Source organism: Diadema setosum, chromosome 14, assembly GCF_964275005.1.
Source record: "Diadema setosum chromosome 14, eeDiaSeto1, whole genome shotgun sequence".
Lineage (NCBI taxonomy): Eukaryota > Metazoa > Echinodermata > Echinoidea > Diadematoida > Diadematidae > Diadema > Diadema setosum.
This window is the reverse complement of record NC_092698.1, coordinates 16,385,959-16,408,054: the sequence shown is the minus strand read 5'-3', so window position 1 is coordinate 16,408,054 and position 22,096 is coordinate 16,385,959. Positions and strand designations below refer to the sequence as shown.

Here is a 22,096-nt window from a genome sequence, read left to right as displayed (position 1 = left end):
CTCTATCTCCTTCTTTTTGTCACATGGACCGGGGCTGTGAAAGAAAATTTGTCAAAAAGCTGAATATAATATTGTTGGTATAAGGTCTATACCACAAATCACAAGCTATAACTATCAAAAACAAACGTGGAGGCGCCATCACAGAGACAGAATGACAATAGTTTGGATATGATCATTTTGATTAACTGAAATCAAACATTGATGACGTAATTTGAATGAGTGCAATTTCAAACGTCTAACGTTTTTCATTGTTCAGTTTTGTGTTTGTTTTTTTCGTCGCTAATTTCTATTCACATTTTCTTTTTAATGAATTCGTCAACCACACGGCGCTAAGTTATTTTCAAGAGTTTGATATCATGCACATAGTCGTTTGTGAGTGATGTGTATAAATGCTTGCAGGTTTTCCAGTGTGTTTTCTGTTTGTATGCTTGGCTATCAATCCAATCCAGTTCATGTATTCACCGTCATCTGTATTATTTTGAACGACGCACCGGTAGAATCTGCCGCCGAGGATGCAGTTGTGTATAATAATTATTCGATACTGGAAATACTGTCTTGCATATAGATGCTTGGAGATTGCAATGTACCAGTAGGAAAAAGAAGAGAAGGAAAAAAAAAATGTAGTACCGTCCGGACAATGTCTCGATGTCTTTGACTAGACCGGACAGCAATCTTCTTTATGTATTATAGACAAGGGTTATGAGGTTCGTCTCTGATAACGTGATTATAGCCAACCTCAAAACGGCAACAAAGTTACACTGTATTTTGATTGCTTTATTATTGTACAGTTTCCTTAAGGTATGTCATGATGCGAAAGGACTCCGAAATGTTTATAGCTGCCCACAAAGTAGCATCCATTATTTTGCTAAGCATTAATTTTGTAGGCTTTCGAATATAGAGTGAATGACTTTTGGAATACAGGGCAATCGTTTCCGGTTTGTAATGACTTAGTAATCGGTTGAGAACGCAATAATGCGATCTCAAATACGATGTATTCATTACCTTTCATCAAGACTACGTTGAGATCGTACAAAGGTCTCCCGAAGCTTTTTAGATAATTGATCCGTTCAATTGACACTCACTGTCATACGTTTTATGAGAACGCTTCTAATCCAAGATCGAAAACAAACAAAGCCTTTGGACGCCTTCAGGTGAACTGAAACTCGACTGCCTCGTCATTTTATACACGTGCATGGTATTCATATTTGTTGTAAAGATGAAAACACGTTTCAGCACAATGTAATAAAATGTCATAATCCAATGATATGCGGCTTTGGAAAGGAAAAGAAATCGAAATATTCTTTGTGAATCTATTCTTTTGTCTGGAGGTAAATGACGGTACTCTGAATAGTGCTGCCGTGTTTACAGTGATATTGCTGATTCGAAGGTCCAAAGTGCAATAAAATTATAATAGAATTGCACCGATTCTTTCAACGTCTTTCTTTGGTCGAGTCAACTGAACGCAGACAACAATCCTAGCTTGATCATTGTCAATGATTGTTTTGTTGATATTTAATGCTATTTTGTAGAGAAAGGGACAGCTCGACAACTTTGTTTTAGCCACAAGTCTTCCCTATAATGTTACTGTATCAAATCTGAAGGCTCTGCTGTTTAGCAACAATGGGAAATCCAGCTTGCACAGTTTTTTCTTTATTTTATGAGGTTAGTATACTATATTTCTACATGATTAGTATCAGAACTTCTCTAGAACCATGTGTAATGGTTCTTAAGGGCAAACGCTGTCTTGCATTATGTGGTACAGATTATGATATCTAAACTTTAAAGTTGTAATTTGATAACCACTGTCAAAGAAAGGTGAATGTTTAACTTGAACTGTACCCCCACATTTGAAAGAATATCTTGGAAAGTGTTTAACCAAGATGGTACACTGCGGGTAATGTGACTGTCACAGTAACAAGGATTCAGTCACTAAAATGAAATATACTTGAATCAATGCTATTTGAATTTTCGGAAAAGTGTAATAGATACACTATTGTGTATGCCATGTGGTTGTAGTTCCATATGATAAAAATTCACTGAAAATACTACAGGCCTGAATCGTCTCATGTTTATGTCGTTGTATTGCACTACCCCCCCCCCTCTCTCTCTCTCTCTCTCTTTCCCTCCGCAACCCCATATCTTTTGCTTTCCTTCTCTCCCAGTGCCTATAGAATGAGTGCACTTGCTGGTATTGTTATTTTTAACTTCCAACAATCTCCCTCTTTCAACATGCACACACACGCACACACTTGTATATATGTATGCATGTATGTACAGTGGCGGATCCAGAGGGGGCTCACCGGGCACGAACCCCCTCTTTATTTGTTCCTAAAACAAAAGAAATAAAAAGAAAAAAAAAGAGATGAAACCCGGAAGTAGCACCAGAAATATTCTTTGCGCCCCCCCCCCTTTACGGAATTCCTGGATCCGCCCCTGATGTACTGTATGTATGTATGTATGTATATGTATATGTTTTTATATATGTATGTATATATATGTATATGTATATATATATATATATATATATATATATATATATATATATATCCCTAGTTGGCACCTTAGGGAGACATATTGGGGGGAAGTGTCTTCATTAGGGAGACAACTGGTCATTAAGGAGACAATTTTCGTGTCTCCATTGCGTAAACTGCCATTGAACATGTATTAATAAATTTGCATATAAAACAAATGGAAATGTCTTCCAAATGACCCATCTAGGAATATATATATATATATATATTTATAGTGTAGGCCTACATACAAATACATAGATTCACAGAAACTTTTTTTTTATCTAGTCAAACTGAATGTTTTGTTGTGTATGTTTAAATATCAAAATATGTGCGTGAAGTATTCAACAACATGTTCCAGATGAATTCATCATTCCACTCATATCCCACTCGGAAATGCTGACTGCATTTTCGTTAACCTTTCTATTGATGGTGACCTTAAATCTAGTGCAGCACTGTAATACGTTTTCCAGGTTTAAATTTCTATATAAACAGAGTGTATTTAGACAGATAGTATCCACGACTGACTTAGACTTCCTTTCTTCCTCTCCCTTTCTTTCTCTCATCTCTCATCCTCTGTGCACTTAGGATGGACATGTGAATATGTGTGTGTGTGTGTGTGTGTGTGTGTGTGTCTACCAAACTTTTAGTTAACTGATGAATTATGTACATTCAATTTGGACTGATCTTGTGTGTGCATTGGTCCATGTCACAAGAGTTGGTTGAACTTATTTCACCTTTTTTGTTTGAGGGCTCCACCTGCAAGCACATTATTGCTCATTAGGAGTCCTGTATTTGTTTCTTTGTAATGAATTGTATATTGTTTTATATTTTGCCTAATAAATAAAATGAAATGAAAAAAAAATCAAATGAAATGATATCTTAGATAACAACGCTAATGATAATGATAGAGTGACATATCACGCCAAACATCAATTCTTTGACCTTCCAAATAGCATCGAATACCACAGAAATAGTACTGGGCATGGGTTTGAAATCAAAATCTCGATAGTCAAATCTAAAAGTAATTAATAACAAGCCTCATTCAAACATAAATGTTTTTTTTTTTTCAAACATTCACAGAATTCCGATATTTTGGCATGAGTTGGGTAAAATACAAATCCTGTCATCCCAGCATGTATAACAATTATCTGAGTTAACTTCCTCTTCGAAATTTCTCTTCCTTAATGTCAGCAACTATATAATGGAATTATGAGACGTAGTTACATTAAGATAATGGTAATAATAATGAAATATCAAAAACTATCGTAACGCATTGTATTGATAAACATAATATTTGTTTGTTTTTTTTTGTCTCATCTCTCAACCAACGTTGTACTATGTTGAGCTGTAACGTTGTTGTGTTTTTATTTCCAGTACAGAAAGCGAGAAATGAAATACACTCAACACGAGAACAGGCAAACAAGCCTAAATGCATCGAATCGTACCAAAACATGGATCTCAAATAATCGAATATCAATGAATGCAATGCGATATATATACTGAAATGTTCTAAATCAGGGTAAACTAGATATATCGCTACGGCGACTGATATGCCTCCGCCATAATGCATGGTTCTCCTAATAGGTCTATAGTACAATGTCTTGACAATGTGTGATGACAGTTTCACACAATTGGCAAAATATTAAAATGACAGGTTTGCCACAAATGTGCTGAATGTTCACTTTCCTAGAACTAGGTTCAATTGGATGAATGATTAAAATGTCAGAGTGCAGGTATTTGGGGAACTGATGATTTTTACTTGACTTTTGACCCTTTTATAAGTTTATGCATTGAGTAATTTTCAAGGTATTGAGAAAAAGTATGATTTCAGTATCAAATGGGAAAATAGCATTATCTAAACCTGGCCTTTGACCTTTGACCTCACAGTTCCAAAGAGAATCACTGTTAGGTTGAACATGCATAAATATGTAAGTTTCATGATGATACCTTGAGTTACTTTTGAGATATGGAGGAAAAATTGCAATTCAGCACTTTCACTTGACTTTTGACCTTTTGACCTTTGACCTTTTGGCAAGAAACTTCCCACAGAATATATATTGGGTAATACATGCATACATCAAGTTAAAACAAAAACAAAAACCTTCAGGCATATTGCATTTTAAGGAAAGTAGTGATATTTTGAGGAGTTGACCTTGACCTTTGACCCCCCTGACCTTTGACCCATGACCCCAACTTCCCTAGATAATCACTGCCCATCGGTACAAGCATATATACTAAGTTCCATGAAGATATCTTGAACCATTTGCGAGATATGGAGAAAAACATGAAATTTCAATTTTTTCACAAAATAACCTGTGCCCTTTGACCTTTGACCCTGTGACCCTAAAATCCACACAAAGTATTATCCCTCAAGGATATACCCTCGTACCAAGTTTGATGCAAAACCACCACACGGTTCTTGAGATATCGACAAAAACAAAACGGGACGGACGGACGTACGGACGGACGGACGGACGGACGACCCGAAAACATAATGCCTCCGGCCACTTCGTTGCGGAGGCATAAAAATAACATCATAAAGTATTTTCTTGTTCTATCTTCAGAGACCATACTTACACTTCATCTACAAGACTATTCGTCAAGAGCACCGCTTTCAGCTTGATAATTTTGGAGTGAATAAACCTGGTTGCTAAATTTCGAAATTCTATCAGCCCAAACATTATGTTTGACATAACAGCCATACGAGCAATTTTTGTCAGCTACACTGTCCCTAAACATTCATGACAAGATCAGCTAATTATTAGAAGCTCAGTAACAGAAAGCTGCTCTACCTTACATGTCAGTGTGACATTTGATGTCACGAACATATGTAGTTGTGGTTTCCATGTTATGTCAATATGGACCTGTGAGCCGTGCACTCTAGTGAGCGAGGTGATCTACCAGTATTCATTAACTTCCAAATTAGTATGCTACTTTCAGCTGTTCAACATAGAATCAATACAAAATATAGTTCTATGAATGACTGGCGTTGCAAGAAAAATACGAAAGAAACAAATGCAACGAACTGAACCCCTCCAAGCTGCGTATTTGTTGAGCGGCCTAAAGTACACTTTGAAGCATCAGCGATGACATTACTGGTTACACTGATCAGCTGATTATCGCAAAAATAGTCAGCCTACTTTGATAAAATAATAATGACGGTTATGATTACGATGATACATTTTTCGGGGGCCAATATCAATGCTTACTCGTATGTACATTCTGCAAAATTACAGTCGTCACAAATTCGAAACATTCCTTCACTACACAAGGCAGTTGACTGCTGAACCTTTGTAACATTCTAAATCAGCCTCATATGTAGAAGCCTGATAATGGAAACAATCAAAACTCGTCCTGGAGAGTTTTATGCTTTGACGATGGTGGGCGTAATCATGAAATTGTGGGAGTAGTAGCGGCATTCAGCTGGAGGGCTTATCGGCAGGAGCGCCGTGGATATATTTTCCTCAGCAAAGCCAGCTTTCACCAGATGATGAACTTGGGTTTCCTGTGAAAAAGCAACAACAATAAAAACAGATCCATATCAAAGCAAGCAGAGAGCAACCAAACAGTCAATGAGCGCTCACTCAAAGCCACTGGGCTGAGTGCATAAAACTAGCAATTGCTTGTGAGCAATTGCTTCAAGCAAAAGCACGAGCTCGTCTAGTAAAAGGTCTAGCTCAAGCAATTGCTTAAATCTTATATGCATAAACGTTTGCCTGTGCTTTTATCTTTTGCTTATCCCGCACAAGCAATTGCTTGCGTTTTCAACAAAAGGGACGTCACGCCTTTGCGAACACAAGAACAAAGGCGGGTTTGACAGCATGTATTTGAAAGGGCGTGTATGTGCTTTTCCTGACTAGGCTACGGTCACAACTCGGAGCGGCGACCGACCGATTTGTAGCCTGCTCGGTCGCTGCTGAAATTTTGGCACCGCTCAGCAGTTTTTGGAGATGCTGAGCAGGCTGTAAAATCCTAGCGATGACCGAGCAGCGCCCTGTCGATTTCCCGTCGGTCACCGATCGATTTTAGTAAAATTTTGGCGAAATGTGGGGATCTGCAACGAGCAGAGTCCGAGCAGTCACCGAGCGATGCCCCATCGGCAACTGGACGATCTCCCACCGGCCACCGGCCGATTTTTACGAAATTGCTCAGCGACCGACGGGTGATCGATAGGTCATCTACCGGTGACCCGTAGGCGTACCGGCGGCCACCCGCCGGTCTCTGCCGGAAATTTCTCACGAGCTACCTGTGTTTATTAATGTTCCTATGTGATTTGTGATGTGTTAATTAATTAATTAATTAATTAAGAGAAAACTTGAGGTAAAAAATCTAATAGTTAAATTATCAACGAACAAAACTCCGCCATGTGATACCTTAGATAACTAGAAATTAGGAAATAAAACAAAAGGGAGGAACACCCAAGATGGAACAAAGATTAGAATAGATTAGAATTTTCCAAAATATCTTTTTTGCTTCTATATTTTACAGTATTTTCTTTTCTTATTTGATTTCATATTTTAATTTTCCCCATCTCTTGTTATTCATTTCTTCTTCGTTCAATAGGTATTTAATGAATGATAAGGTAACCAAACCATATTTTACTACGTCAACATATCGACACTAACTTTCAGCTTTCTTTTGCTCCGAAGTGGTTGCCTCTGACTTCAATGTCCCTCATGTTGGTTGCCGAGATGTTGAGATGCTGATATGTTGGTGGGGTTTCCTTGCCTCTTATCCCTCCCCCTGCTTCTTCCACATTGCGCTAGATTATCTTCTCCATCTAGGCCCTGATTTCCTTCAGTGCCTCTGTCATTTTTATCTTAACATTTTTAGTCCCCAAATCGCTCGACGGCGACCGCTCGATCTATTCTCTTGGTTTTCTTCTGTGCTGTTGTCATTTTTTTCTCTATTATTTTTGTTCCCTAAATCGCTCGACAGCGACCGCTCGATTAGGTCAGTACCTGGGCGGTTCCTGCTCGGACACCGGGCGTATTTTGGGCAGCGAGTGAAAACTGGTCGGTCGCCGCTGAAATTTTAATTCCGCGTTAAAACTTCAGCGGCGACCGACCGATGCCCTAAAAATCAGCGGCGCCTGGTCGGTCACTGGTCGGTCACCGGTCGTTCTCCGACCGGTTTTAGCTAAAAACTCGCCGACCGGTCGCCGAGCAGGCTGATTTTGGGGGTTGTGACCATAGCCTAGCAAAGAAGTTATGAAATGACACTCGTAAATGCACACACAGACGCACACACACATACTGGCTGATTCCCATCACTGCTTATAATTATTATAGTAGCTCGGATCTGCCAGGTCGCAGGTGGAGAGAGGTCTCCTTGCTCTCCACCGAAGTCAGACATCTTACCTGTTTCTCATCACATTTTGCGTGCTAACCACTGGACATTCCCGTTGTTAAAACGAAAAAGTTTCTTAACACCACTTAAGGAGTAAGTTCTGGTAGATTTGTACCACTCCTGCAGAAGTTTGGTCTTTCTTTTATGAATATGAAAATGATACTTAAAAGGGAACGTCCCACTTAAGCAAAAGGCAAAGCTCATTTTACAGAGCTCGGAAAATCGTAAGCAATTGCTAGCAAGAATAAGCAAAAGGTCTGCTTTATGTATACGTTTTTAAGCAAATGTCTGGTCTCTAATCTAAGCAACTGCTTGCGGGCAGCAAGGAATTGCTTGTGCTTGCTAGCAAAAACTTTTGCTCGCAAGCAATTGCTCGTTTTTATACATACGGATTCAAGTAAAAGGCTAGCACACGCAATTGCTAGCTTTTATGAATCCGGCCCAAGGAAGGGACTCGTCCGGGGTGGGACCTTTATGACCCTCAGGGGCTGCGAGCCGGGTTTGGGGGGGGGGGTGGGGTGCTCACCCTTCCCACAAACATACCCAATGGCACACACACACACACACACACACACACACATCACAACCACCACACACCACACCCACATTTTTCCTCCCAAGAAATCGAATTTATTGCACACTGATTCCATAACGTCAAACAACCCCTCCCCTCTTCTACGTCCGAATGAAGTGAAAGATACAGGGATCCTTAATCTACTGAATACTTATTCTTCAATCACAAATAATATTACACGCTACAAAAGATCAGCGCTACATGTCCCATATCTATCATGAGTTGTTTAAATGAGCTGATGTTCTTTCAGTATGATATTGCCGCCAAATACTGCGGTAGACTTTCCCCATCTATGGAACGTTTCATCTTCATAAGCAGATAAGAGCATTTGCTCGTGCGGCCCCGTTTTGAATCAGTGAGTGTATTCCTCCATGGATCAAGACCACAACATTGAAACTAGCAAACAGTCACACAAAACAAACAAGCAAACAAACAAATTGTTCGACGTAGTATGTAGTACCTTGAACATCTCCTCGATGTCTGTGTACTTGGTCTTCATCAGCTCGCCCCACGAGGTCAAATTGCAGTAGGCGAGTACCCCTCCAGGCTTCAGGAGTCGGTGGGCGTGGTTCTCAATGAAATCAAACTGATGGGTGTGCCAAGTGTCCTCTGAGAGCGGATACGTGTCGTAGAGTATGCCTGGTGACAAACCAAAAATGACAAAAGATCGTCACTGTACGGACTGCTTGTATTCTGGGAAAAGAGAGGAGGGGATGTGGGCTTAATTTTTCTAGCAAGCCAAGCTACATGTATTTCTTGTCCAAGTATTACAGAAACGTGTCGATGCCGATTCCGCTTTGATCTCGGAAACAGAGAATGTAACCGTTAGGCTCATCTACAGTGACGCTTCTGGTGTTATACACATCACTTCAATCATTAATTTGCCACTGTTCAATTAACATGACAATTAAAGAGAAAGGCATGAACTTAAAACTGCACGTTAATATCTGAGTTTTTAAAAAAATGCACTTACCATCGAATTGGCAGTCGGAGAGAGTTGGCACTACATTCTCCCAGAATCCCTTGAGAGGTGTCACCGGGCGGGGCTGCGTCTTGCGCCATTCCTCCAGCCGCTCCAGCACACCCTCGTTGCATTCGATGATGACGTGCTCGTCAATCGGGGCTTCTTGAATCTTGGTGGCCGCAATGGCTAATCCGAAACCAATTTCCAGCACACGACCCCCTTTTGAAAGGCGACATTGCAAAACACAAAATACCAAAAATTAAAAATAAGATGGACTGCTGAAAAATGAAAGAAGAAGATAGTGACAAGATTTTAATCGACCTATTGTTTCCAAGATATTTAGAGCGATATCCTACCTTTTTTAGAACTCTAGTTCCTCCTCTGATATGACAAAAAGCGAATCGATACACAGGTTGCAAAATTATTCAGTATATACACAAATAGAGTTCTCAAAAAAAAAAAAAAAAGGAGAGAAGGGCGAATCTCAAAATACATCCTTGATGTGCCAAATGAATCCATACACAATGAGAGTGTCTTGATACTGAGCTAAGAGCTTATCTCAAGATACTCTCTTTTGCCAAATATCAGTACCAGGGAGGAGTGTTAAAAAAAAAATGGCAGCAGGAAGTATCTCAAGATACACTCATTTAGGGTAGAGTGTATGAGTATTTGGCAGAAGAGTGTACTCTCTAGATACACTTCTTCTTTCTTTCTTTCTTTCTTTTTTTTACTTCATTTTACCTCATATATGCATGTAGAAATAGAAAAGCATTCTGAGAGCGCAGACCTCAGCACCAAAGCACCTACTTTCCACCGATGATCTTGCTCTTCCCAAAGAGATTTTTCTCCTCTCCAAACCTTGTGAAAAGCTCTTCTTATAGATATCAGTGATTTCCACCCATAGGTATACTACATGCTGAAAATTGTCCGATTTCCCAACATAGAAGCCTTTGTTACGTCATAAACCCTCAGCTGCGCGGCGCGCCTCGCCCAAAGAGGTTCTAGCTGAAAGCTGAAAGTTGAAAGTTTATTTGCTCACAACCCAAACTCTGGGTATCGGAGTCCAATGAAAAACATATAGCACATTATAATATCAATAAATGATAATTGCAAATAGCTCTGAAAAGTGTACAAAACAACTATAACAAAAAAAAATAAGAATGAAAAGCGATTGATGAAAAGAAAAAAAAAGAAGGCAGAAAGTGGAGCACGCACTTTAGTGCGCGTATGAAAACCTCAAAAATGCGCAGCTTGAACTCCCAAGTTCATTGACCCTACCTGTCAAAATATCAATAATTCTTCATAAATTCCCTCCCAAAAATCTCGGATCACTACCAAATTTAATCATCTGTTACTTGTGTCATTCTCAACCTTTATTGTAAGTTTCATTCAAACCCGTTAACTATTTTTTGAGTTATTTTGCACACGGACAAACTAACAAACAAACAAAGAAACGGTAACGAAAACATAACCTCCCCCCTTGGCGGAGGTAATTATTCGCGTTTTGTTAGAAATAGCTGCAGTTTAGCAATACAGAAAGTCAATACTGACGGTGGATTGGTGGATGTTAACCATATTTAGGTAGATGATAGAGCCGGGGGAGGGGGCTCTCAGCCCCCCCCCCCCCCCCGATCCCGTTCGTCGACAGCGCAATCACGACGAAAATTGGCACACACATTGCGTATGATGTAATCTAAAATACCATGAAGTTGATTTTTCAAAAAAAATACATGTATCATTTATGCTAAATTATTATAGTTTATGCATAATGATGCATAAAATCAGACTATTTGGGTTAAATCACTAAATAAAAGCTCAAAACAGGAACATTTTTGTGTAAATATTCTTTTTAGTGTCCTTAGCAAATGTAAGAGAAAAAATTGTATTTTGTTTTTGAATTTCTTATGTATTTCCTTGTTTTTTCCGACTTTATGTTTTTCATTGTTTCTTCGATATTTGTCTGCGACATTGTTCCGAACAAGAAAATATGTTATTAATTGATTTTAATCAATAAAACCCCCAAATAATCATGCTTTCATGAAATTTGCCTGTAAGCACAGTTTGCATTGAAATTGGACACGAATTCACGCTTTTGAGCAATTTTTGGTCTGACATGCACACATGTTTATGCATAATTGAAGTTCGGAACCTCGCGCCCGGGCATCGCAAATTTGGTGTCAAAAGATGCGGGAGACTCAAAAGAAAAAAGGTAATGAAACATCGCGGCGATAGCTTTTTGCAATAATGATACATCGTGTGGAACGTCGGGGGGTTCGTGTCATTCGTATTGATTGGGACTGGGAGGTAAAATTTCCGAGATCTCAAGACTTGGAATATTCATGAACAATCACAAAGCATAATAGAATGCTTATTATTTCCTTTGCACCTATGGCTTGTGGTTATCCTGTAGAAAGTGAACTGTACAATACCCTCTAAAAATAATCTAATGAATGTGTTCATATACTGTAACAATTTTCCTGGTCAGCACGTTTTATGGAACATTCTCTTTACACTTCTTCAATAGAAGACTTAATTTAAGTTGCGAAATATACATTCACCAAGATGCATAACCAGCGTCATTCCATTCACAAACGTACAATATTCTCTATCATAATAAAAATAGGTATAAAATCCAAGTAAGCAATTAGAGGCATAATTTTCCAAGTCACTTTGATATATAGGTACTGGGCTAGTAAGTCTCTAATTCTTTTCTTTTTTTCATAAATGGAAATCACATACAAAACCGAAAACCAACAAAGTAAATTGGGAAAATAACTGGTCTCTTTCTCACCCCAGATGAAGAGATTGGATTTGTAAAGTTCTACATACCTGGAGTGCAAAGGTAGGGCCTACTTATTGCAAGGGACGGTAAACATAATTCACTCCACACGTATAGCACTCTAGCGTGCAGCTAAGCGATACTACACTGCCCTACTTTGGTAAAAGGAAGCAAGTGACATACCATCCGAATTTGAGTTATTGATGTTTTCATAATTCACATAATGATCTCTTCTTCCAGGCCAAATTTCATGCAGAAACACTCATCCTATTACGAGATATGGTAGAGAACACATCATGATAGTCCATTGAGTCCACTGAGTGTAAATGACAGACACATTTTGCTCTTTTACGAGAAATGTCAATTTGTCACTTGCTTCCTTTTGCCAAGGTAGGGCAGTACAGTGTGTCACCAAGCCATTCTTTCATTGAAGTACAATACTAGTTTTCAACTGTGGTGCAATCACCAAATTCACATAAATGAGGTTGCAAGTTCAGGGGTCATGATGGGAACCGTGAGATGATAAAAGAGGACAAAAGAGTACAGAGAACAGGGAACAATTCACATGGTATAATCTAGTATGCGACTTTATTGCGTCAAATACACTCGGTAGTGTGCTCAAGGCGCATAAATACCCTGCCGGCATGGGCATACAGTAAATTGGGGGGGGGGGGGGGGGGGGGAGAGAGAGAGATGGGAGATGTACCATCCCCCCCCCCCTCCGCTCTTGGAGTAGAGGGGAGAGGTGATAGCCTGTACAAACATCCCCCCTGAAATTGACCCCCCCCAAAAAAAAAAAAAAAAAAAATGAAAGAAGAAGAAATGTGATAAGCACTTGTATTAATTTCGGTATACTGCATGCCACTGGCTCGCTCGTAAATAGAAATATCGACTTTAAGAAATGAATGGTTCAGATGTTGAAATATATACCATACATGTACCAGTATACCTGCTATGCCGAGCACCACTCGGGACCGTCTAAAATTACCTACAAAAACAAAAAACAAAACAAAACAAAACCACGAAGATTTTAACCCGCCCATCCCCAATTCCTGAATCATTCGGCAAACGATGATGACTCAGTCAGGGTTCTTAAACCCAGGGATGATCAGGGGCGACGATCCTACGGGAGTGAAGGGGCAGTTTCCCTCCTCCCCATAAAAATGTTGGGGGCAAACATGTCATTTTGCAGACGAGACGTTTTATTTTAGTAGATCCACCAGAATGTGATGGCCTGTTATGTTGAGCACGATAAATTGCCGTGATCATTTAGATCTAACGTTAGTCTAAAAAGTTGTAGAATATTTTGATAGACCACTAACTGCGTTAGTGTCTACACTCTTCTCCATTAGATCTACCGGGGCACTCATTTAGGGTACAGTACCAAGGTATCCCCGAATGCCCTCGGCCTCGTCACTACACTAACGTTAGGCCTAATCACTAACACTGCAGTTAGACACTTTAATCGTTACCCTACTTAACGTTTTTGTCGCTTTGTCGGTAGAAACTTAAAACTAGAAATGTCGCTACAGCGACTGGTTATACCCCCGCCAAACAACATTTCATAAGCTTTGGTCAAAAAACTGAGGAAGTAGTTAAATCCGCAAGATCTTTCCTTGATCTTCTGCCATTAATATGCCGTTACCATGGCAACGTACTTTCGGGTACTGTCGAAAAATGCGTCTTGCACATCTACAACCAAAGGCACACATCTGTACCAAGTTTCATGGAAATTGGGCAAAAACTGAGGAAGTAGTTTGCAACACAAAATTTTCCATCATTTTGGCTCATAATATGTGAGCTGTTACCATGGCAACATACTTTTTGTCACTGTCAAGAAATGTGTCATGCTGACGTATATCCTAAGATAAACATTCAATATGAATTCCATGAGAATTGGAAGAACACTGACGAAGCAGTTTTGCCATGAAGCATTTTGCCCTATATTTTACCAATAACATACCGTTACCATGGCAACGCACTTTTTGCCACTGCGGAAATATGTGTCTTGCACATTAACATATTCAGATGAACATCTGTACCTAATTTCATAAAAATTGATCAAAAACTGTGGGAGGAGTTCGCGACGCAAGATTTGTACCCATTTTTGCCCATAATATGCCGTTACCATGGCAACGTACTTTTGGGTACTGTCAAAAAATACGTCTTGCACATCTACAACCCAAGGCACACATCTGTGCCAAGTTTTATGGGAATCGGTTGAAAACTGAGGAAGTAGTTCGCGACGCAAGATTTGCAACGGACCGACCGACCGCCCGACCGACCGCCCGACCGTCCGCTGATTCCTATATACCCCCTTCAAACTTCGTTTGGCGGGGGTATAAAGAAAAGTCTTACAATGTTGTCATCCCCGACCAACTAACAAATTAGACATAGTTAAATGTCTAGACTTCCAGAACAAAGTAGAGACCTGGAACAGAATATAGGGTCTAAGAACTGTTAGTGTTCGTCTACTAGAAACCTAGTAGTAGTAGATCCCTCGTGTGTGTACCGGACAACCGGGTACTAGATCTACCAAAACTAACAGTTAGAACTCGGTAGTTAACTGTAGAGTTTCTATTCTAACCTTAATAGGGATCATACAGTTTTGGTCGAGACCTAATTTCAGGGGCCCGTTGCATAAAACTCCAACCGGATTTTTTTCCGGTTGAAATCACAAAATTCTGGTTGGAAGCTCCCAACCAGAGTTTTTATGCAACAGATTTTACATTCTTATGCAACGGCGTAAATCCATACTGAGGAGTGGGGGGGATGATCGGCGATAGTCACCATCACCACGATTACAAGCCCATAACCGAACCGGCGCAGCCTTGAGGGGGACGGGGGGTGAGAGAAGCTTGGTAACCCCCCCCCCCCCCCCCACACACACACACACACACTATACAGGGATCGGATGTCTCACTCTTTTGCATGAAATATAAAGTGGGAGGAGAGTGATATATTTCTGACAAACTGTTACAAGCGAGCTTGAAAATTGTGACATTTTACAGTCCCAAAACTGCAGTTTGTGACTGTATTTTGTCCGCTTTGGAAATTAAGGGGGGGGGGGCACCGGGTGAAACTGCTGGCAATTACTACTGACAGCAACATCAAGAGAATGGCATAACAATTAAATGGGAGCGAGCGAAGCGAGCGAGCTTGAAAATTTTGACATTTTACAGTAAAAAAAAAAAACTGCCGTTTTGGGCTGTATGTTTTTCGCTTTGGAAATTAAGGGGGCGCACAGGGCGCAACTTCTGGCAGTTCGTACTGGCAGCAACATCAGGAGAATGGCATAACGATTAAATGCGAGCGAGCGAAGCGAGTGAGATTGAAAATTTTGACATTTTACAGTCCCAAAACTGCCGTTTGTAGCTTTATTTTTAGCTTTGAAAATTAAGGGGGAGCACCGGGCGAAAACTGGTGGCAATTACTGGCAGCAACATCATGAGAATGGCATAATGATTAAATGCGAGTGTGCGAAGCGAGCGAGCTTGAAAATTTTGACATCTTACAGTCCCCAAAACTGCCATTTGTAGTTATATTTTTCGCTTTGGAAATTAAAGGGGACGCACCGGGCACAACTGCTGTCAATCACTGGCAGCAATATCAGGAGAATGCCATAGCGATTAAATGCGAGCAAGCGGAGCAAGCGGAGCAAGCGAGCCTTAAAATTTTGACATTTTGCAATCCCAGACAATGTCGTTTGTAGCTGCATTTTTTTCGCTTTGGAAATTAAGGGGAGGCACACCGGGCGAAAACTGCTGGCAATTACTGGCAGCAACATCAGGAGAATGGCATAATGGTTGAGCGAGTGAGCGGAGCGAGCGAGCTTCAAAATTTTTGACTTATTACAGTCCCAAAACTGCCGTTTGTAGCTTTATTTTCAGCTTTGGAAATTAAGGGGGGGGGGGGCACCGGGTGAAACTGCTGGCAATTACTGACAGCAACATCAAGAGAATGGCATAACAATAAAATGCGAGCGAGCGAAGCGAGCGAGCTTGACAATTTTGCCATTTTACAGTAAAAAACTGCCGTTTTGGGCTGTATTTTTTCGCTTTGGAAATTAAAAGGGCGCACAGGGTGCAACTGCTGGCAGTTCGTACTGGCAGCAACATCAGGAGAATGGCATAACGATTAAATGCGAGCGAGCGAAGCGAGTGAGCTTGAAAATTTTGACATTTTACAGTCCCCCAAACTGTCGTTTGTGGCTGTATTTTGTCGCTTTGGAAATTAAGGGGGAGCACCGGGCGAAAACTGCTGGCAATTACTGGCAGCAACATCAGGAGAATGGCATAATGATTAAATGCGAGCTTCAAAATTTTGACTTATTACAGTCCCAAAACTGCCGTTTGTAGCTATATTTTTCGCTTTGGAAATTAAGGGGGGGGGGGAGCACCGGGCGAAAACTGCTGGCAATAACTGGCAGCAACATCAGGAGAATGGCATAATGATTAAATGCGAGTGAGTGAAGCGAGCTTCAAAATTTTGACATCTTACAGTCCCAAAACTGCCATTTGTAGCTATGTTTCTCGCTGTGGAGATTAAGGGGGGAGCACCGGGCGAAAACTGCTGGCAATTACTGGCAGCAACATCAGGAGAATGGCATAATGATTGAGCGAGTGAGCGGAGCGAGCGAGCTTCAAAATATTTGACTTATTACAGTCCCAAAACTGCCGTTTGTAGCTTTATTTTTAGCTTTGGAAATTAAGGGGGGGGGCACCGAGTGAAACTGCTGGCAATTACTGACAGCAACATCAAGAGAATGGCATAACAATAAAATGCGAGCGAGCGAAGCGAGCGAGCTTGAAAATTTTGGCATTTTACAGTAAAAAAAAAAACTGCCGTTTTGGGCTGTATTTTTTCGCTTTGGAAATTAAGGGGGCGCACAGGGCGCAACTGCTGGCAGTTCGTACTGGCAGCAACATCAGGAGAATGGCATAACGATTAATGCGAGCGAGCGAAGCGAGTGAGCTTGAAAATTTTGACATTTTACAGTCCCCCAAACTGTCGTTTGTGGCTGTACTTTGTCGCTTTGGAAATTAAGGGGGAGCACCGGGCGAAAACTGCTGGCAATTACTGGCAGCAACATCAGGACTGAATGGCATAATGATTAAATGCGAGCGAGCGAAGCGAGCGAGCTTCAAAACTTTGACTTATTACAGTCCCAAAACTGCCGTTTGTAGCTATATTTTTCGCTTTGGAAATTAAGGGGGGGGGGGGAGCACCGGGCGAAAACTGCTGGCAATAACTGGCAGCAACATCAGGAGAATGGCATAATGATTAAATGCGAGCGAGCGAAGCGAGCGAGCTTCAAAATTTTGACTTATTACAGTCCCAAAACTGCCGTTTGTAGCTATATTTTTCGCTTTGGAAATTAGGGGGGGGGGGGGAGCACCGGGCGAAAACTGCTGGCAGTAACTGGCAGCAACATCAGGAGAATGGCATAATGATTAAATGCGAGTGAGTGAAGCGAGCTTCAAAATTTTGACATCTTACAGTCCCAAAACTGCCGTTTGTAGCTATGTTTTTCGTTGTGGAGATTAAGGGGGGAGCACCGGGCGAAAACTGCTGGCAATTACTGGCAGCAACATCATGAGAATGGCATAATGATTAAATGCGAATGTGCGAAGCGAGCGAGCTTGAAAATTTTGACATCTTACAGTCCCCAAAACTGCCATTTGTAGCTATATTTTTCGCTTTGGAAATTAAAGGGGACGCACCGGGCAAAACTGCTGTCAATCACTGGTAGCAACATCAGGGGAATGGCTTAGCGCTTAAATGCGAGCGAGCGGAGCGAGCGAGCTTTAAAATTTTGACATTTTACACCCAAAAAACTGCCGTTTTTAGCTATATTTTTGCGATTTGGTTTGTCCCACTTTTATGGGGGAACCATCCCCCCCCCCAATCGACGCCTCTGCATATGAGGGACCTTTTGTTAAGTGAAAGATATGCTGCACACTCTTTGACAAATTAGGGAAATATACGTCAATCTCAACAGTGTACTTATCGAAAGGGATCCAGTATAGCGGAGCTTTTGCATGTTTATGATTGCAATTCAACGATTTGGTGCATAGTTCTGGCGGTATTTGGACAATAATTCCATTAAGAAAGTTCGAAATTTGTCCTCATCTCGGAAATTGCTTGGGGGATAAATGATTTGCCCCCCCCCCCCCGAGATATTTTCGACGCCCCTGATCTTCCCTGGGTATACCCATAGATGTATCTTGACTGAATTGTCAGTCACTGTCGTTCCTCATGAATGATTCAGGAAATGGAGGGGGTTCAATAATTATTATGGCAATATAGTTTTGTTATTGTTTGTTTGTTTGTTTTCGTACATATTTTGCAGATGGTCCCAAGTTACTCTCGTCTTAGCATGTTTACATGTACATGTAGGCCTACACTATTTGACGTTGTCAACGTCTGAGCCATACCTTACAGTGTATGTCCATGTCCGCGAGCGAGCGAAGCGAGCGAGCGCTTGAGAAAATTATGCATTCGATTTCCTACAAGATAGAATACTGTTCAGCTCTGTTACCTGTCTGAAGGCCGGCGTACAAACGTCATGCAATATGCCAAAATTGATACAATCACATTTCTGCTTCCTCCATTTTTTTTTTCTTCAAAATTCAGGGGGGGATGATTGTACAGGCCATCCCCCCCTCCTCCATTTCAGGGGGGGATATATCCCCCCCATCCCCCCCGGGATTTACGCCCATGTTATGTTAGCAACCTTAGAAAACTTAGGTTGGGCAAAACCCAACCTAAGTTTTCTAAGGTTGCTAAAAAAGTTTTATGCAACGGGCCCCAGGTTTCTAACATTTTTTGGTGAGATAATGAGAAACCTCTTATGAAATATGAAACAGGGCTGCCAACATTGGAAACTACTTGAGAGTGAGACTCCCATAGGCCAATGCTATAATTTCGGAATCAAAATGAGTGAGATCAATAGAAATGCATGCAAATGAAATAAAGTTTTAGAGTGAGGAAGGACCAAAATGAGCGAGTCTCATTCTCAATGAGTGAGAGTTGGCAGCCCTGTATGAAAGAGCATGTAATTCTATGAGGAATTCAACTTTTATTTGATAAAAACTGGTTTTGAAATGGCTGAGATATCCAAAAAAGAGCGGTTCTAGTAAAGTGTGGGACCCACACTTTACTGCGATTGCTTTGTTTTACTTTGTTTTTGGATGTTTCAGTAATTCCAAACCCTATTTTCTTCAAATAAACTTTGAATTCCTCTTAAAATGGTATGTTCTGTATGGTTGGACCTACTACTAATCGACCGCCTAATGTTTATTTGTTTGATAAGAATATTTAACACTGAAATTTACGTAAAAAATTTGACCTACGTGATTGAGAAAATCCAGCTCTATCAAATGCCGTTGTTCCCTTTTCGATCCGAAGTTTCAGTGCAAAAATATCGCCGACGAACTTGCGTGGCCTCGTTTTAGCTCCCCGCGGTAAATCGCGTTATTAGGATCGACCGCTGTTTTTGCATTGACAATGCACGCAAACCGAGTTGTATTGAACACCGTGTTGTACAATGTACGAAGCTTTTTAGAAGCCTTTTAGAAACTTCCATAGACATTACATTGTGCTGTCATTACGATTCGGTGAAAATATTCATTCGAAATTTTGTCCTTGATTAAAACCATTAATGAACAGTGAATTATCGCGTTTTCCCACACCATCCTCATCTACATTCAAAGCCAATCCATTTTTATGTGCTTTGCGCGCAGAGAAGTGCGTAGTAAGTGTTCAGTGCGCGAATTATACGCGGTCGGTTTCAATAAGGGTGGTCGATATGTAGTAGGGCTACGTACCATACTTTATGTATATCATAAGCGTTTTCTTGGTATCTCGCAAGAAGTTAAAAGCCCAATTCTCATCTCCACCAATACTGTATAGTGTTAGCGTACCATCCCTTTAAGTGTTAACTAGGATCTATAGAGGTAGAATCTAAGTCAAGTGTTGTTAATGTCTGTTAGTGTTAGATCCTACCCAGTACAGTAGCATGCCTACGTCCTACACTAGCAGTAACTCTAGCACGAGTAACGTGTAGGCCTACGTATTCAAACTCAAAGTAGACAGTCAACATCTAAACACTTTTACTATAGGCTAGTACAGCAGTAACTATACACAGCCCAGTCGCTGTACGTAGATTAACGTAGCGACACAGCGTCTGGTCGGGCTAGTACAGCAGCAATAGACAAAGTGACACTACCACTAGGCACTGCTAATTAATATTGGGTCGTCTACCAGAAAATACTACTTACCGTACTAGCACTAACGTTAGATTAGATCTAACCGTTAGACTATTTAACTTAGGATACCTAGGGCCTACCCTGCCTAGCTCTAGCAGTCTAACATTCAACGGGTCCTACTAGTAGAGCCCCTAACTAGTAGGCCTAGGTCTAGTTAGTAGGGGATAGCCGTAGTAGGACCTAAAGTTGTAGTAGTACGGTACACAGTAGTAGGACCGTCTTTCTATTAACAGCTTTGTAAGATATCTAGGAACAAGGCTCCTACTACTACTACTAGAGGTTTTCTAGAAATGGTCGAGACGGTCTAGAAGAACAGGCTAGACTCGCTGTGGCTTTAGAAGTTCTACTACTACGTCCGACTAGCCTTTTATAGGCTATACAACTTTGTCAATTATTGTCGAATCGAATGTTGACTGAAATCTAACAGTTAGTGAGACTTAAAGTCTAAAAATAAAAATGCGTCAGTTTTTTCCCCGTTTTTTTTTTTAATTTCATAAATAGCAATTAACGTTAGAGATTCTAACAATACCTTTCGAAGAGGCGACCTTGGCTAATTCGTGCATGTAGGGTGTTTCCCATCGTTCCATCACCGGCTTCCCCATGATTTCAAGATGAGTGTCCGACCGATTGTAGTTGGCCATCGCGTCTTTCCAGCTCATCTTGCAGTTTTCACCAGAGTCAAATATTGTTTGTTTTTCGTTGATGAGGTCTGCCATTATTCCTGCCTCCCGTAATTTTACAGACTGGGAACAGCGCTGAATTCCGGTTGTGCGACTTTAGTACCTGTAACTGTTAGCTTTGTAAATTGTTTTCGCTTCGGTAGGATAACTTAAATCACAGTTCGCACAGAGTTTGCACATGCACTTCAACTCGACGATTTGTGAATATCACAGACTGTACCCACTGTAGGCCTACCCACACACAGGTAGGCTGCCCTTGATGTGCTCAGTTGCGTCTATAAACCGAGTAGAAAAACCTGACGCTAGTAAACGTGTATACTACTAATCTACTAGTAGGCCTAGTTAGTAAGTTAGAAGGCCGATGTCATCTCATCAGTATCCAAAACGATCAAAACAAACAATCACTACTATGTAGACCTATACATACATACGATATCACTAATCAGGAACAGGTCACAATCACAGGGCAGAGGTAAGTGATAACGAAGACTACTACTCGATACTGATCACTAGAATCAAAGATCTGGGGTGGTATTCTGTAAGGATCCTAGGACAGCTCTCGCTCCTAAATACGCGATTGGTATTCTGTAACACCGCGCGTAGGAGGAGAAATAGGATAGTGACGTCAGGGATCCTTATTTCTCTCCCAGCTTAGGATAGGGGCGTAACTTGGTATGTTAATTAGATGTAATTAGATGTAAATGAGATCTTAAGATAAGTGGTATTCTGTAAGCTCAAGTAGGATCAACTTTAGGAGCAAAATTAAGGATAGCCTCTAGGCAATCTTTCTCTGGCGATTATGCCGGGCTATTGGGAATAAATGCTGGATAGGCCTATATACTGACGACCCACTGTCTCTTATTTTGTATATTCATGAACAAGAAAATAAATACATGAATCGTATAACAGAGTTATCTGTAGCTCTCATACTGAGGATTCTAAAACTGCAGTCTATAATGTTCGATAC

General features: G+C 40.7%; 1 protein-coding gene across 1 annotated transcript; it reads right to left on the bottom strand.

The window, feature by feature from the left end:
• Positions 1 to 3,853: 3,853 nt before the first annotated feature.
• LOC140237519 (guanidinoacetate N-methyltransferase-like) lies at positions 3,854 to 21,693 on the bottom strand. The gene is made up of 4 exons (XM_072317450.1): positions 20,979 to 21,693; positions 9,410 to 9,619; positions 8,897 to 9,075; positions 3,854 to 6,018 (listed from the first exon to the last, which is right to left on the bottom strand). Exons 1-4 carry the CDS (start codon positions 21,163 to 21,165, stop codon positions 5,878 to 5,880), a joined length of 717 nt encoding a protein of 238 aa, XP_072173551.1. The 5' UTR covers positions 21,166 to 21,693; the 3' UTR covers positions 3,854 to 5,877.
• Between the last annotated feature and the right edge of the window lie 403 nt (positions 21,694 to 22,096).

Bases quoted from the DNA above. Each gene is read 5' to 3' on its own strand.
- LOC140237519 (XM_072317450.1), bottom strand. From the start codon at position 21,165: ATGGCAGACCTCATCAACGAAAAACAAACAATATTTGACTCTGGTGAA. The intron at 9,620-20,978 runs GTATTGTTAGAA...GCCTTTCAAAAG, and splicing joins CAAGGTCGCCTCTTCGAAAG to GGGGTCGTGTGCTGGAAATT. The intron at 6,019-8,896 runs GTACTACATACT...GCTTTTTCACAG, and splicing joins ACATCGAGGAGATGTTCAAG to GAAACCCAAGTTCATCATCT.